Source organism: Cricetulus griseus, chromosome 4, assembly GCF_003668045.3.
Source record: "Cricetulus griseus strain 17A/GY chromosome 4, alternate assembly CriGri-PICRH-1.0, whole genome shotgun sequence".
Lineage (NCBI taxonomy): Eukaryota > Metazoa > Chordata > Mammalia > Rodentia > Cricetidae > Cricetulus > Cricetulus griseus.
Window position 1 is genome coordinate 219562861 of NC_048597.1, and position 18550 is coordinate 219581410.

The 18550-nt window shown below is 40.4% G+C and overlaps 1 protein-coding gene across 1 annotated transcript in view; it reads right to left on the reverse strand.

Annotated features, from left to right (window-relative positions):
• Arpp21 (cAMP regulated phosphoprotein 21) overlaps positions 1 to 18550 on the reverse strand; it is a 62359-nt gene that overhangs the window by 21363 nt on the left and 22446 nt on the right. Inside the window, exon 8 of the mRNA XM_035444241.1 lies at positions 1 to 68. This exon is cut by the window's left edge and continues 162 nt beyond it. Coding sequence (XP_035300132.1) covers positions 1 to 68 — 68 coding nt within the window. The remainder of the gene's footprint in view (positions 69 to 18550) is intronic.

The window sequence follows — 18550 nt, forward strand, 5'->3', positions numbered from 1 at the left end:
ACCTGAGCTCGGTCTCTGAGCTGCTCTGCCGGCTCCCGGAAGTTCTCCCCGAGCTGTCTCTGTTCCCCCTGCATAGCCATCAGAGAGATTCATGGGGACAGTGTTATGTGTCATGATGAGGTGGGTGGGCTTAGGGTCCCTTAGTAGAACAGTCGCCTATGCTCTTCTCATTGGCTCCTTGAACACACCTCCCACCTCCAACAGTATTACAAATACCTGGATGACATAAAGACAAACAACATATGACACATGGCACACATTGTACATGAGAAAACCAAACCTAGAGACACCATGGTCCCTCTGTCAGTGAAGGAGACACAGTTGGAGACAAGTGATATAAAATATAGAGGTTAGTATCTCTCTTTGAGAGAAAAGTGAGTGTGCTCTCCTGACTCGAATTAATAATGAATTCATGTTCAGAAGTAATTATCATCTTACATAATTCTAAAAATAATTCCAGGGAAAGAAGTTATTTTTTCTTCTTTAACATTAAATAATTGGCCTTGGAGAAAAGCTATTTATTAATTCATTTTCCAACTTTATGTTCTGTATGGTATCTTTGTTCAACAAGATTTTGACAAAAGAGCTATCAGGGAATTACCGTATGAACTCACACTAAGAATTTACCCTGAAAGTTTAACCTTAGAGGTCTCGAGAAAAAGCTTGTTATCCTCCTTATCAGGTAGAAAAGTTTACGAGAACAACAGGGCTGACACTGTACTTTGGCATGAGATTTTCCCAAGGGCATCAGTGGAAATTTCAAATGCCTCTTGGAGTGAATAAAAAAAACATATCCATTCAAAAATGCATCTAACATAATGAAAGTTTCCCAACATCTAAAGCTGAATTTCTCCAGGACTCTAGAATTTCTTCAAGGAATATGCAAATTTGCATGTGTTTTGTGAGGAAATTTGGAGTTTCATTGGTTTCCAATCTCCTTGAGGAATAACTTTGTACATGTTTACAAGGCTTTTGATATTTTCTCTGCTGAAATAATGAATCATTATAGTACCCTAGAATTTTCCTGGCGTATAAATGAGGGAAGGGGGCATTGCTCACAGATAATAAGTGTAATTGTAACTTTACATCAGTGTGTGATGTGATGTTACCAATGCTTGAATCAAATCTCAATGCCCGACTAGAAGCTTTGTTTACAAACAATTCTTTCAAATCAGTAGTGTCCTGTTAGGGCACTAAAAATATGTGTGGGCGTCTGATAGAAATACTCCAGCCCAATGAGCAGAAGCAGTGCCTAAGTTTTAGCTATGTTTGTGTCTGGGAAGATTGAGAAGGGAGATGGATTTGAGAGTTAGTAAAGGCAATTGGAGCTCCGAGAAACAAGGGAGGGGTTGAGTACAGAAGTCACAGAATAAAAAGCATTTTCATGAGGCATGGTGGGTGAAAATACCCCTCATCAATGTTTTCTTTCAATGTCTATTCTCAGAACCTTGGGGATAGCTGGTTTCAGAAGTAATGGGTACCAAAGAGGAGACTTGATATATAAAGGAAGTTGCTCACCAGTGGCCAGGTGCCTTTAATTTACACATTCTGAGAAATGTAAGAAAGCTGTTGGGGCTGTGGTAGAGGAATTGGTTCTCCAGCCCAGTTTGTTCTTCCAACATCCAAATTCAACTTCATTCTTTTCGTGTAAGATTCTGATTATATTGACCCATCTTTGACAGTGCAGCTAAATCATTCCTTAACAACTATGAGAGAACCAGGATGGGAATAACCTCTTCTGTAGATGATCTGGAATACTCATTGTAGGAAAACATTGGCTTGAAGATCTGGGGTGGTCCTGAGCCTCGACATGTTGAATGAGATGATCACACCAGATGGAAGTGATCATTTGTTCCATCACTGATTTTGCTTCATTTATTATCCCTTCTATTTGTGACTTCTGTACCTCCATGTCAGGAATATATTCCTGCTAGAGTTCCAGTGTGGCTGAGAGTGTCTTTGCAAAGGAGATGACTGACCTTCATTTTTCCTGGGTTGTAGTTGATACCTTTGGCATTATAGAGCTGTTTCCAGAAACTCTATGAGCTCACTAGACTTAAACTACATACCATACCTTTAATAGCATAATAATAATAGCATAATAATAGCATCCTAAGCCAGGAGCTATGCATTTTTTTAAAGGGGGGGAATTTAAGTTTCTACTTTTAGGAGATCCCATAAATAGAATCCAAATTAAGATATACAATTATTTATAGTTAGTAGATATGTACAAATTTAAATATAACCCTTATTTCTCTACCTATTGTCTATTTATCCCAATAATAGCAAGCTGGGTCCTAAAATGAATTCCAGCTTTACTTGGTATGGAATCATAAATATTACAGAAAAGCACTTACTCAAATACCTTTCCACTTTTAAAATTTCAGCTTGGTCCTTTCCAACCAGCATCTAGGAAAATAATGGTCACTGAATCTGGTCCTTTCATAGATAACTAGGCTTCAATTCTATGACAGTCATGAATCAGATACACATTTTATATTGTTTCTCTGTTTATTGATAATTGCTTACATTTTCCTTCATTTCTGAAAATTATGTTTTTATTTTTCCCCAAGTTAGGGGTATATGTACTCGGAATCACATTTACAAATGTGCCCTGAGTTTCTGGGACTTAATGACTAGGGTAAGTGATGGGCTCCAAATGGGAATTGATTCCCTGATTACACTATATCTCTGCTATGAGGTGACTTTGGAGTCATGTCAGTCAAAGGAACTGGCTTTTTAAAGGTTTATGTTTAATCTGTATCACAGAGTGTTTGAGTTCAGAGTCAGGGCTTCCAACAGAGAAATTCAAGGTCATTCTCTTAAACATTCAAAAACCAGAAGGGGAATGTCTAATGATACACAAGGAACTTGCTAGAACAGTGTTTAGTCTAGGAAAGTTAGAACTGCAAAAACAAGGTCCCATTTCTCTTTTTCTGCTAATGCCTGGTGGAACAAGAGACCTCCATTAGTGATGAAAACCTCAATTCAAACTGCTAGCAAAGGACTTTGTACAAGCACACAGTTAGTCCACGTTTCTTCTTTTTCTGAAATTAGTTAGAGTTAATTTGGTGTTTTATCTTTCTTCTGACAGAGATGAACCAGTATTTAGAAATGTATGCATGCATACACAATCGATACTGAATATTTAAAATGTTTTATTGCTGTGTGTGTGTGTGCGCGCATGTACCAAGTCCTGTCTGTGTAGTTCAGAAGACAACATACAGGAGTCAGTTCTCTCTTTCTACCATGTGGGTGTTGGGGATTGAACTCAGGTCATAAGGCTTGGTGGCATGCACCTTTATTCCCTGAACCATCTTTCAGGACCTAATACTGAGTGTTTTTAATAATACTCTCTACAACTGACCTTATAAAGCACGTCAGGCAAATATTTAAGAGAGTGGTATAAGATGGGGATAGCCCCTCTTATCTCATAGAGTTGTTAACCTACTACAGAACTCAAAAAGTAATTAATTCCTTCTCCTCACTCCACAGATATTGGTTTAAATAGTCCATCATAATTGAAAACAAATTCAGTACTTCCTTTTAGAAATTATAAAAGGTGCTTACAATAATGTTTGAAATACTATGATGGACAGAAGTGATTTAAAAGCCAGCCACCCTAATAGTGTTATCATCAATTGAGCTTACAGTATTGGGAATGCACACACAGTTGCAGGCTTCCAGAGAAATTGTAACTCTGCTTAGTTTGTCAAACTGGGTTTGAAAATGCTCAACCAGTGTAAACAGAGAATCACCCACATAAAGGTATTTCTGGGAAGAACCCAGAAGGAGAATACACAAAGTCATGGCTTCCTGGTGCTACTTGTCACCCTGTCTAGGTGTGTAACAAATGCTATGAGAAGAGAACTGAACAGATTTTATTCCATGAACAGAAATATTGTATACTAACACTTATATTTCACATAGATTCTGCCACATCATCTGAAAACACAGTTTATAAAAGTAAACCATACCAACCGAAAGAGCTGTCTTTTCTTATAGGTCTCATTGCATATGTGAATGTCTTCCTGGAGCCTACTGGGAATAAAAACATGATGTTTATGACACGAAGCCTAAGGGTATGCAATGCCCTATGTAGGTATGCAGTGCCCTGTGCAGAATGGCTGTGCACTTCACCACAGCATGCCTGGCTTATAAATCAATCCCATGAACTAGGATTTACATGTGTGATGTTAAAGTCTGTATGAGTAAATTGATGGCAGCATGTAAGGGTGTAGAACCTACCCTATGCTAGACAGAGGGTAGAGGGAGGAGTGTGAACACAGAAAAGAGGATTACAAGATGCTGGTAGACACAGGATAGACTTCAATTAAACATTGTTGAGATTTTCCTGAAGATTACTATAACATTATTTATTAATCCTTTGAATTTACTGGAAACACCAGTTTCAGAACTGTCCAATATACAATTTATTTTTCCTGAAGGGACATTCAATTTAATGTTTCCTTCTTGGACTATCCGGACATGTCCATATTGTCAATGGACATACGTGACAAGTTATTATAATGTTGAATATGACCCAACTTGAAAATCTACAGCATTTAAGAATCAATGAATAGGATTAGGGAATATTGTGGAGAAATGATTAGTTAGATGACTTAGAAATATGTTTTCATGGAAGTGAACTGTCAGTATGGGGGTAAAATTTTGAAATCATTCAGGTCATCATCAAGGAAATCAATTATGGACTCTAAAATTTACTAAAAATGGGAAATATGTGTCTTAAATTGTTACAGTATGGAATGAACATGTTTTATTTTTTTTTCACCTGAAAGAGGTGATTCTCTCAACATTTCCAACTGCTAACATGGTGACCTCTTTTTGTTTGTTTGTTTTTGGATTAGTTGTCTCTAATGTCCAGTTTAAATTCCGAGTACCAGCATTTTATCAGACTTACAGGGATACCCATTATGCTGAGACCTGAAATCAAATTAACAGCTGCTTTATTTACAAATCCTGTGTTTCTAAATCAAGTTCAGATTTTTGACTAATCTTAAAGGTAGTTAGTACAGCCATGTTGCTTCCTTCATTTGTCAGGGACCACATAACTGAATCATGGGAATATTTTAATAGCTGTGACAGTTTCAAACTGTTTCAGAAGGTTAAGTTCTGAAAGGTTATGTTTAAAAGATTTGCTCTTAAGCCTGGCATGGCGCTCGCTTTTAATCCCAGCACTCGGGAGGCAGAAGTAGGCGGATCTCTGTGAGTTCGAGACTAGCCTGGTTTACAAGAGCCAGTTCCAGGATAGCCTCCAAAGGCCACAGGGAAACCCTGTCTCGAAAAACCAATAAATAAATAAATAAATAAATAAATAAATAAATAAATAAATGGTTTGCTCTTAACCCTAAGGCATTCAATAAACTCATGAACACTTTTTCTCAAGCACCTCCCTTGCTAGTCTTAAAGCAGCTGGACTGATAAATATGACAGCATTGTAGATAAAGTTTTCACATCAGCCCTTTCCGGAAGACAGGGAGATTTTTTACAATTTGAAATTTTAAATCATAGTAATCTGATTGGGTTTTTTTTTTTTTTTGGCATAGCTATTTATGGTGATAAGATATAAGAAATGGCTGAATACACTTTCAGCAGCCTGGCCAGTAAGCCAGAGAAGCTTCACGCCCACCCACTCTTATCCCCTGTCAAGGTTGCAGGGATTACATTTTAGGGAGAGCCGGAAGCAGATACTTGGGTGGGAAATACTTAGACCTCTGTCCAGAGTAACTGAGAAAACTTCATCCCCAAATCAAATTCTTTTAAACATATCAAGTAACATATAAGTGAATATATATGTGTGTATGCATAGATATATGCATGTTCTCATACATATACTCAAGTACACACTTATATATGCAATACATATGAACATGAGAATGTAAAAGACACATGACAAACTGTTCCTCTAAAGACACAAGAAATGCAAATTTCATTTTACCTGTTGTCCAAAAACAGGCTTTCCTGGGAGCAAACAGACTGAAAAATAAAAAACAAACAAAAGGCACCATGTCAGATGTGCTGTATTGGCGGGACTCCCAAAGCCTAGCCTGATTTTAAAACTACTTTCCCTTCCTAGGGGAAAAAGATTAAGAAAATTATGTACAAAAGTTGAGAATCTTAAGAGGAGAAAAACAGGTTAGCATCAGTCGTTGGCAGGGTAACCAGTTCTCAGCAGCACAGGGTGTGTTTTTCGTCAGGAACTCCTCAGGTAGGAACAGATTAAGTCCCAGTCAGGATCAAGGTCAAAAGAGAAACCTGAGTGAAACAGCTGGGGAGACAGGGAACTATAGCGTTCTAAGCAGTCATGCAGCCTCATACACCAGTCAAGGGCACGGGTTCAAATCAACACAGGAGAAGCAGATTTGAGAGGACCCTCCTAGGAACGGCAGAGCCGTGAAGCCAGACCCCGAAATCTCTGCCTCAGAGTGATACATCCTCATGGAAGAGAGACTGACTACAGTCTCTCAAAATTGAAGACATGCCATCAATTATTAATCTGAATTAAAAGAGGGGCAGGACAGAAGACAAGCATTGGCCAATTGAAACTAATTAATAAATGCCATCAAGTGTCTTTTCTCTGGTTTCTTCACAGAGAATGCCAACAGCTTTCTTGTTTCTTCCTTTACTGACCTAACTCAAGGGAAGTTCAAATGCTATCATCTTTATCTGCCGAGAAAAGATGGATTGGGTTGAATTTAAACAAAGAGAGAGAGAAATCTAAGTAAAGCTGAGATGTGCTCACGAACAGCATACTGTGCCTGGAAAACAATACAGAAGTATTTTTGGTGGTGGGTGTTATCTGTCTGTCTGTGCATCTTTTTCTGTTACAGACTTCAAAATGAATAAGTGGCCTATAAGAGGGATAAACAGGAATCTAACAGGTCGCCTGCACTACACAAATAGCAATGACTCTCTGGAAATTCTTTGTGCATGTGTGCATATATCCATGTATGTCTGCACCCGTGTGAGTGCATGTGTGGAAGCCAGAGGACCAGTCAGGTGTTGTTCCTCAGGGGCTGTCCATGTTTTAATCATTTGGCTGGTTGTTTAAAAACGTGTGTGTGTGTGTGTGTGTGTGTGTGTGTGTGTGTGTGTGTGTGTGTGTGTGTGTGTGTAGACAGCTAGCAGGAGTCAGTTCTTTTCTTTCTACAGGTGTGTATTTGGGCCTTGAACTCGGGTTGTCAGGCTGGATGACAAGTGCCTGGACCTGGTGAGCTATCTCACTGACCTCTACCTTGCTTTTGTGAAATAGGCTCTCTCACTGACCCAGAACTCAAGAAGTCTAGATTAGTTTGCCAGAGACCCTGGGATCTACCTGTTCCTGCCTCCCCAGGGGAATTATAAACATTTGACATCTCGCCTCACAGTTTCTTGGTTGACTTGGGCGGGGGGGAATCAAATTCATGCCCCTGTGCTTTGCCAACTGAGCAATCTCCTCAGCCCCTGCCAGCAATTCTTCAAATTAAACTTGCAGTTCATGAAGCTAGCACTCAGAGAGGCCAGCCAGATACTGTTTTCCACTTCCATTCTGATAGGGAAATCACTCCTTTCCACTAAGCCAGAGGTTCTGTTTAGCATGGTGGCTCCTCACAGTTGGGAAGAAGTCAGTGAGCCTTATAATGTTACCACCAGGCACTGGAATTGGAGCCTCAACCTATTTGAGGAAGTTGATCAAAGACATTCTGATGTCTTCAGACTTTTTAACCACAAACCGTTTGGGGAGGAGAGAGATTAAACAACTTCAGTTCTTTGAATGAAAAAGCAAGATACCAACAAATCCAAGATATTTGTCCCCAAAATGTCCTTCAAGAGTATGCATCTAAGTGTTTAGAGAGAGCCTCAGAAGCAGCCTCCTCAGGGTCCCCACACTCACATAAGTGAGACAGCTACGGGCTGTGACTCAGTAGCTGGTGGAAATAAACTTTGGAAAAGGGAGTATTAATAATCTGGCACATTTAATGGCAGAGGAAGATGAAAGTGTCACATAATTAAATACAACAGTTAAAGCTGTCACTTACATGCATCTCCGAATATTTAAAAGGTTCCTTTTTTTCCAAAGAAGAAAATGATTTTGCTTAATGGATTAGAGTCCTCCCCCACATCCCACTCCCTCTGTGCTCGCAGCCTGTGCCCTCTCTGCCACTCTCAGAGGACAGACCCCACATTTGCTGGAGGGTCCAGCAGGAGCCTTTTGGGAGACACAGATGTCTTCAGCAAAATACCTTCCAGGCAAGGTAGGCCTTTCTCAAATATCCTGCCTTGTTAACCAGTCTTCCCAAGGTTAGTAACATCGGATGGAAAGGACCAGAAAATGAGATTAAATTCTCACCAAAGAAGTCATCATTTTTTTTCAAATATTCCTGACAATGGAGATATACTGGTTTATTATTTGAGAGCTAAATTTGTCTGTACATACAACTATTTGGCTCTCAAGATACCAAACTTTGGAAACAATATTTGAAATTGTTTCTAGCATACCAAGGAAACGTGCCTATTTTGTTCATGTGACTGCACATATAGAAACACATACAGGCACACATGCACATGCATCTGAAACACTCATGCTCACATCTAAGGCTTCAGGAAGCTTCCTCAAAACACTCAACATTTCTAATTTTAAAATACACCTGAGTTTTGCTAACATGTAAATAAGAGTCTTAATTCTCAGGTAGGGCAACATACCCACATACTCAATATTGGTATAGGCACTGTTAAATAATAATTGCTGAGCAAAACTGGTTTTGTTCATTCTGTTTTTTTTTTAATTATGAGAAAATAAAATCAAAGACTAGTTAGAATAAAGATTAGACTTCTAAAATACAGGGTCCTTATGCTGGATCCTTTGATTGGCTTAATAGTTGACTTAATGGAAAGTAACTATTATTTTGTGAAAAATGATCTTTTCGTTGTGAAAAATGATTGACAGTCTGAGTGGTGATATGATCCATCATAGGATCCATCAGCAAGTACATGGACAAATGTCCCAGGAAGAGGGCTGTCAACATGTGACTGGTGAGGAAAATGTGTTAAGGTGTCTGTGTGTTCAAGAAAGTTCCTCTGGCCATGTTCCATCCTTGGAATTTTGAGTTGTTAGATGCTGTGGCAACACCTCGCTACTACTGAGTCACCTCTTATCTTCTTCCTTGTTGACACACCCTTCCCACATTGCTCTGAGTTTGGTCTATGTATCCAACAATATTCAATGAGAGGGGAAAGGGTCACTTCCAGGATGACATCCTTAAAGACTGTTGCTTCCATTACTCTCACGAATTCCCCTGGGGAAGTGAGACGCCAGTTTCGGAGACATACTACAGTCTTCAGGGGGGTTCACCTTGAAGAAAATTGCCAACTACAGACTGGTCCCAGTTCACGAGTGGCCTGCCAGTCACCACATGAGTGGATCTGGAAAACAGCTAGCAATACCTCAGCCTAAAGACCAAGCTATGAGCCAAATGGAGGCCCTTTGCTACAGAATTGCCACCACTGGATGCTTGACTTGTAGAGACAGTGGGGACGTAAGTGTTTTTTGTTTGCTTTACGCTGCTAAATTTGGGATTAATTTGCCATAGTCAGTAAGTAAGTTACCATAGAGTGCCAGTAACAAGAGTATTTCTGTGGGCTTAGGGAACAATAGTGGCCATGAGTTTTCCACCTTAGGCTTTTAAAGATCTTGGGAACTTATAGAAAGGTGTTAAACAAAAGGGAAGATTTTTCCCCCCTTAGAAACACATACAACATCATTTTACTAGTGATATTAAGGGTGTCACTCAACTGTGTAGTGGGTTTGTGAGTGTGTTTTGACTGAAGAACACTCATTTTAAAACCCTGCCATGTAGTGTCTGGTTGCAGGTAGTGCCAGAAACAGGCTGGCAAATGATATGGGGGGGGTTAGTGAGGAACTGGCAATAGCTTGGTACCTAAGCTCTGTCACTCTTAGATCTTCTTTTCAGTTGAAGAGAATGTTATCCATCCCTGTGGCCAGTGAAGCTTAACATGGCCAGCAAGGGCCTCGAGTATTTTCCCTGGGACCTCTGTCCCCAGTGAAGGAAAGCCATGTAGGCCCTTCTCTCTGTGGCCATCTTCTGTGGAGTTAAGGATCATAGGTTCCATACTTATTCCAGACAGGCATCTAAGGCGGTGTTTCTTAGCACCTTTCTCCAATAGTGGGGCACAACTTTATAACGATAATAACAAAAACAGAACCAAGGCTGTTCATGCCCCCCTGTCTGTGTGATGGGCATTTCCTAAAGCACTTGGCTTGTCAGAAGCAGAGTGTGAAGGAAAACTGTTTGCATATAGGTTAAGTACACATATGAAAGAGGGTGGAGTTAAAGAACAAATGGCAAAGGAACGTTCTGGGGATGCTCTTTCTATGAAGGTCTTCGGAAGCAAATGGGCTGCCTCCCAGCTCACTACGTTCTCTTGCCCTTTCATGACAAGGGGAAAACTTTCAGCCATTTTATCCTCTTATCCAGTGAGAATATGGATAATGGTGCATTCTGACCATAACAAGAGTCTAAGTAGTCCACACACATTCCCTAGACCTGCACCCATACCTCCAATTATGATAACCTCCATTTTTCTCTGGACCAGAGTATTCAATCATTAAATTTCTGTCTCAGTGTGTTCAAGAAGAGTGAGGTAAGGAGGTCATGAAGGTGAAACCTGCAAGGCAGATGTTGCCTCTTTTGCAGCTTCAAGCTATAGAATTACCATGAGTGGGGGTTGGTGACACTTGCCTTGGCTTGAAGTGGTATTCCCCAAACTGAGGTGCAAAGTCCAAGTGTCCTATTGGCTTGGTGTGTCCTCCAGCAACAAGTTACAGCAACAGAGATTTGGTCTGACTGAGGATGCTAAGGATGCTGAACAGAGGACCACACTGAAGCCTCCTCCACAGCTTGCAGAGATCAGGCTACCTAACACCCACGAAAGCTCCCAAGGGCTCCACAGAATAGAAAGCTATGGCAATTCCTCAGTGGTTTAACTTGTTTGCATTAAAATTCAGTTTTTAATTTTTGTATTTCAATTTTTATCTAACTTAATTGCATTTGGTCTTGAGCATAATGGGTAAAATAAATAAATAAATAAATCCCAACCACATTTTCTTTGTTTGGCTTTGAATTAAAAGAAGTTGTTTTGTGATTATTGTGATTATTCCCTTGACAAATTGTTCACAGATTTGATTTGATCTGAAATCATGAGGGGGAATGAATATTATCATCTAGCTTTTGCATAATGAAGTGTTCATATTTACTAAGAATACAAAAGATTCTCGTGTGTGGTATTTGCACACGTGGGTACTTGTGTGGAGACCAGAGATCACACGAGTACTTTATTCTATTGCTCCTCACCTTATTGTTTGTAGCTGGAGTCTCTCAATGAACCAGGAGCTTACAAATGGACTAGACGGATTGGCCCGTGGGATCTACCTGTTTCTGCCTTTCTAGTGCTTGTGTTATGGAAGCCTGTCCCCATGCCTGTCTTTTACAAGAGTGCTGGGGAACCAAACTTAGGTTCTCATTTTTGCACAGTAAGCCTTTTATTCAAGGGGACATAGCTGTGGCCCTAATGTTAATTGCCTTTAAATTCACGAGTAGGTGATCTGTTGCCTACTATGGATGGAAAGGAATATCAGGAATTGACAACCCTTTCTATAAAGACTGTCTCTTTTACTGACCCAAATCACATCTCACTAGCCCTGGCATCACACGCAGAGTCTTGGCCTGTTTGCACCACATCCCTGAACCAGATTCTTTCCCCGAAGCATTTGTGTTTTCTGCTTTGTGACTCGCTCTTTGGTCCCAGCCTCTGTTCTCCCTGCCATCTCTCTGTCTGAGAAGTGAGGGGCCTTTCTGCTAATGGAAGGACCATACTCAAGAGGCAATTAAAACAACTACTCACATCATGTGCAAATATTCTCTCCCTCACTCTCTGATACTCCTCTTCTCTCTCTTCAATTGATTTACTTCGTCTGTCATCTCTAAATGGATGCATTCTGTTTTGCTGAACAGAGAAAAGAAATCAGGAGGGTTATCCATGTTGAGCTGTTAAGCAACTGTCAACTGAGAATAATAAATGCTCATTAAGATAACTGGAGCCTGACAAGCCCCAACCCCTCTGCTCCCTGAGGAGGCTAGACTGGGGGATATGAACTTAGGTATGCATGTGTCTATCTGTGTGTATGTGTGGTGTGTATATGTGTATGCCTGTGTGTGTGTGATAAGTAGTGTGTGTGGTGTGTATATGTGTATGTACATGTGTGTATCTCTGTATGTGGTATGTATATGTGTAAGCATGTGTGTATCTGTGTGTATGTGTGTGTGTATACATGTGAGTGTGGTGTATATATGTGCATGCATGTGTGTATCTGTGTGTATGATTTGTTTGTGTGTGTATACATGTGTGTTTGCTGTATATGTATGTGTGGATGCATGTATGTATCTGTGTGTGATATGTGTGTGTGGTGTGTATATGTGTATGCATGTGTGTGGTGTGCATATGTGTATGCACATGTGTGTATCTGTGTGTGTGGTCTCTGGGTGTGTGGGGGGGTGCATGTGTGTGATATGTGTATGTGTATGTGTTTGCATTTATTGGTGTGGTTGCAATTGTTTGTATGAATACATGTGTGTGGGAGGGTTGTGTATCTGTGTGTCATGCTGACATAAGAACCACTATTCCTGGTTCATCCTCTATGGAGGAAAATTGAATGAATATTTAAAAAATGGGCAGCCTTGAATATGCCTTGATAATTGGTCCAGAGATGAGACAGCCAGGAATAGTTTATTTCTCCTTGCTGAGTGTGTCTGACCACACAGGAGGCAAAGTGTTGATGGAAAAGTGAAGAGTGAGTTCAGGGGGGCTGAGGGATGGAGTCACTGTGAATATGTGGGATCTCAAGAAAGAACAAGAAAACAGAGAAAGTGGGAATCTGAAAGGAGCCTGTGGATAGTCTCTGGCTTCTAAGGTTTCTTTGTTTGCTCAGTGGCTAACCCTGTGAATTGCATGGGGAACATAAACTCAGCCTAGCAAACCTGTTTGTTGATAAGAGTCAATGCCAGTGCAAAGAAAACTAAGGTAACAATCCAAAGGACCCAGCATGAGAACCACGAGTCCTCATCCTCTCTGACCCACTCCCTGCATCTCAGCTGCCCTCCCACCTGTCTGCCATTCTCAACAAAATCCTCTCTGCACTAAGCTCATCCATCCATCCGTTCACCAGACACCCACAGAGTACACAACACAGGCATTTTCTGAAGTCAACAAGAGCCCCCTGGTGCAGCTCAGGGCCGGGGCAGCAGTGGTGGGAGACAAGGAGGTACAAATGAGGAATCCCACTCAGAGATGCACACGCTGGCTCAGGGTGGCTCACTTTAAGTAATTACTAGGAGACCTTGAGTGAGATACAGATTGTCTTACCTTTATGAATTTTAAAGCAAAAGCATGTTTCAAAAATATCTATTTGGATTGTCAGACGCCAAGTACAATTGTCAGGGCATTCTCCTGACTTTCTGATATTCTTATTGTCATTTTTTTTTCTGTTTTGGTTTTGTTATTTACTTAGTCTTCTTGCTTGTAACCTCCCTCCCTCCTACCCACGCAGAGAAGAGATTCAATGAGGTCTCTTTTCATTTGCTCCAGGACCATGATTAGGGCTCTTCTAGAATGGCAGTGTTTCATCACAGGCAAAATACACAGGGATCAGTTTCTGCTACACTTCATGCAAACGAGCAAACACATTGCATAGACCATAAAACACAAGAAGAAGGGTGGGGGACGAGAACGGAAACTCGATGCTTTGCTGTGAAGACTTATTTTTAGGATAGTTGCAAAATCCTCCCGTCCTCACCATAACAAGGTATGTTCTTTACAGCTACACCGGTGGCTCATCGGTCCTCATTGATAATCCAGCTCAAATTGTGCACAACGGAAGGAAGGAAGGACAGAGCTGTAGGGAGTGGAGCGACTGGCAGAGTTACACAGACATCTGGAAACGCAGCTGGCAAGCTTATCCCCACAGCTCGGAGCTTGCGGCATCCCGACCCCCACCACATCATGCAGCAAAGACTGCGCCAAGCACCACCCATGCAGCCCAACACAGAGCCACTGCTAAGCAACTGGGGCAACACCATGTGGCTACCCACTGAATGCCAGAGGGGGAGGCAATGGAGGCCAAGGGGTTGGAGAGGGCAGCAGTTGTCAGAGGCAGGAAGGGGTGGCTAGGAGGCAGGAGGGGACAACAGAGGGACAACAAGAACATCAATCAGCCCACCTTCAGAAACAACAATGTCAGCCACTCTCAAACTTGAGAACCAACCTGATTGTCTTCTTTATCAATACTAGGGTTATCTCGCTTCAAGATAAACCGCTTCTGGGATTCTTCACTTTTTTCATCTTTTAAATGTTCACAAAACCTTTGCTCTGGTCTGCCAGCAAAGTAAAACATATCAATAAAAAAAGTATTTTCCCCATCTGATTAAACTTAGTTCTCAGTGTGTTTTCCCCCACAGTGGCATTTAACTTAAAAGCGAGAGAAGAGAGCTTTATACTCGGTTGTGAAATTAGAATTGCTGGCGATATACAGGAAGGTCATAACATGTCACTTTACATGCGGTTACAATACCTTTTGTTATTTCCAAGGCAGAATCTTGTTGCTACATGCCCATCACCAGGGATGAACTTACAGAAACAGTTAAAGCCACCAACACCCACAGTGTTTCAATGTTTTTCTTAGCTGTTTGGACCTTTTGTGGCTCCTGAACATATATAAATTCCCTGTGCATATCCTCAAGCAAATATGAAGTTATTTTTAATGTTTGCATTTTCTGGTGTTGGGGATTGAATCTAGGGGCTCCAACAAGGGCTCTAACTGTTAGCTGCAACCCCAGCCCTCTTTTTCCTTTTAACTTTGAGACCTTGGCCTCACTGAATTGCATAGACTGGTCTTGAACTCACTTTGTAGCTCAAGCTGGTTGTGGGCCAATGGCCTCCTGCCTCAGTCTCCTAAGTGGGTAGAACTGAAGGTTGTACCACCAGGCCCAGCTCAATATACATGCTTAAAACATAGGGTCTGTCCTCTCACCCACACATGCTGAGAGTCTTTGGAGTCCACTCTGAGAGCTTTGTTTTTAAAGCTATTTCTCTTCTCCCCAATAATGAATGCTCTGGAATCCGGCTTCTTTAGCCCCTGACCTTCTGGTGCATGCCTTCTAAATCAGGTCAGTAATTAGGAAAGCTGACGATATTTAGTGTAAACACCATATTAAATGATCGTTGTGAAGGGAAGTCTCTAAGTAGTTGCATACTACTGACTGGTCAATTGACTTTGCCAAATCTCTTAATTAGGATGGGTTAGTTCCCCATGATTGGCACTGCACACAGCCTAAACTCCATGAATGAGTTGGCACTTGGGATTGTCACAGAGGACATGTTGAAGTGTTTGTCTCTGGGTTAAGAGCAGCTGTCTCATGACTTCTGGAGTTCCTGACCCTGCTGGGTTTCTGGCATCACAGGCAAAGGAAACCACTTTACGGTGACTGTGTTCTAAAATGGGTGACCAGCAATTGGAAAATGTTTTGTCACAAACAGCATTTTAGTGACAAAGGAATGACTTAAGTATCTAACTCAAGTCAGAATGAGAAGCACCCTCTCCTCAACACCTGTCCATACATTAGGACAACAGTGATGAGCCAGCAAGAGGAGAAAAGCTTGGCTGGTTCCAGCTGCACTGCATGAGGCTTATAAAATGATGCCACCCCCTTGCCCCATCCTGTTGGTAAAAGTGGGCTGCAGAAGGAGAATTTTTTTAAGATGAGGAAAGCATCTCTCAGTGATTATTTTGATTCCATAACTATAGATTTGCCCATGAAACCACAGTCCTCAGACAGCATGGTTATATCACCACAGACATGGTGGTGCCTGCAGTCTCTCTTGACCATACAGTGCACAGTGGGCAGGAGGTAAGGTTTGGGGGCATCTCATCCTTCAACTTAAAGAACCAAGAAGCCTCTTCACATCATCTTGATGGTCAATGTAAACATTTTTCACCACACTTAAAATATAACAAATGATCTGGAAGTGGATATAAGACATTAGGAACGAACACATTTGATACAGGATAGTCGATGTATGCACGGGTTCCTTGCTGCACAGTAAGTCTTATAAATAGCAACATGTTTAGTTACAGTTTGGGATAAATGACAACTCCCCCAAATGACTTAGAGTTCTGGCATTTCCAACAAACCCTTCTTTAGCTGTTATATCATCTTCCCTCCATAGCAATTGAAATAAGGATATCATCTTAAAGATGCTGATGGCACCAATATTAATTACATCATATCAATGTTAATTAACCTCTTCTGATATCCTCAGGCCCTAGTCTTCTAAGTCCTAATAAATGAAATTATTTGCCTAAATTTACAGGTATTCTTTCTGTATTTATTCCTAACAGTCTGCAGATGCTCACACATAATTGAGAGGACCTGGGTACGACCAAGAAGGCCCGAGCACAAGGTGAATCTATTTGGTCTAGGTTCTTCCTTTAAGATGAAATGTGTTTGAGTGAAAACTGAGAGTGCTAGCTGTAGGTGGTTTATGTGGGCTCGACACTGTTTCCTTACAAGCCTTATTCCTTAGTGGCCACATCCAAGCCTGGTGCTAGGAAATCACGCAGTTTAGTGAACGAATCAATCAATGTATGGATGAGAGACAATTTAGCCTAACTGTGTACAAGCTGTAGTTATAGCTCAGGGACCGATCAAGAGCCACTCGGTCAGACATGAGGTCATCATTTCTGTAATTATAGAACAGGACCTCAGAGAGTTTGGTTCACTGGAGCATAAATTCAAATTGAAAAGAGAATCATCATTAGACATTGAATTTATGTTTACTAATCACTAAAATCTTTTTAGAAAGTCTGAGTTTCTTGGGTAGGGAAGGAATCGCAATCCTCCTCATTTTTGGCTCGTTATTCTAACAATATTTTAGTGTAAAGTGTGATAGAGTTCCTTCTGAAATCCCATTTTGTCATAGTGCTATTATATATCGCAACATATGTCACATATATGTATGCATGTGTGAAAAAGACTTTGATAGCATGACAGAAATTCATCAGAATGTGTGTTCCTACTCATAACATAAATACTAGTAATATTTCATACTTTGATATAAAATATACAAAATGCATTCTTAGTGACTGATTTGCAAGTTATCTTCTTTATATTTTCAAAAGTTAGAAAAAATATTAGGTCCTTTAGGTTTCTTGAAAAATATTTAAAATGCTCATAAAGCAATTTTGAAATTTGTTTAAGAATACTTAAGCAAGTGTAGTAAGACTTTTTTTTCCAGGTTAGTTTTATGGACAACTGTTTATGACTTTCAAGCTAACCAGAGTACAAATTGAAACACTACAGTAATTGAATTAAAACTACTGACAATGGGCCATTGTATCACAGCTATTTAAAAAATCACTTTTACAACTAATTGAACAGGTATTATTTTCAAGCCCTAAGATGAATGACACTAAATTAATACATTTAGGAATAGTATTTCAAATGGTAATGAATTACTTTTAATCTGTGAATACAGGAATGCAATTCAAAAACAATTCTCAGAACTATAAAACAGGCCATGTTTTTATTAAATGATGATAAGTAGACTTTGCTATGTATCTCGTGGACATGTATCATACTGGCTCAATTTGTCCTTTTTTTTTTTTTTTAATTCGCTTCATGAGGTATCATGTCTACCTTTCTGTATATCATTGCCAAAATTCGTGGGAAATAAAATTAATGCTTATTTTAGATGAGCAATAGCTTCCTTATCTCAAGGTAAAAATATGTTTTTCCACAATCTGTGGCACTTATAGCAGACTCTCTGCTGCAAGTCCAAAGCACAAACTGCTGTTACACAGTGACTGAATAGGTGGCATCAGCACACACTGCTCCTGTATAGTTACTGAATAGGCCTGCATCTCCTGCCAGCATCTTGGCCTCTCTGGGAAAAAAAAAAAAATGAGTATTTAAGCTGATTCTGCATTGCTCCTCCTTTATGTGGAACTCATGGAAAAGAGGGTTGTGCTGAACATCAACAAATCTCTTTTCTATTCAATCAATTCCATCTCAGTTAAATTTTTTTCTCAAGAAAAATGAACATTCATTATTACTTATTGTTTTGAATATGTTGCTTATCTTTAAGTATTTTAAACAGTTTAGCCTCACTTTTAGATTCTTGGGACCAAACTTGTCACTCTTCTTCCAAATAGTTCTGCTGATTCTTGCCATCCCTTCCTACACAGAAAGGAAGAATTGAACTATCCTGAATGGGGGTGAGAGTGGGGATGGAGGTGGGGGTGACAGTCGGTGGTGGGAGTAGGGTAACAGAGACTTTGGCATGTCACCTAGACCACAGGCAAAGTGCAGCTGATAGGAGATATATCTCAACAAATAGTGTTCAGAGGGAGATATCGACTGGGCAGTGAAATGAACAGTAAAGGATTTTGATTGTCAAATATAAATAAACCCAAGAAAAC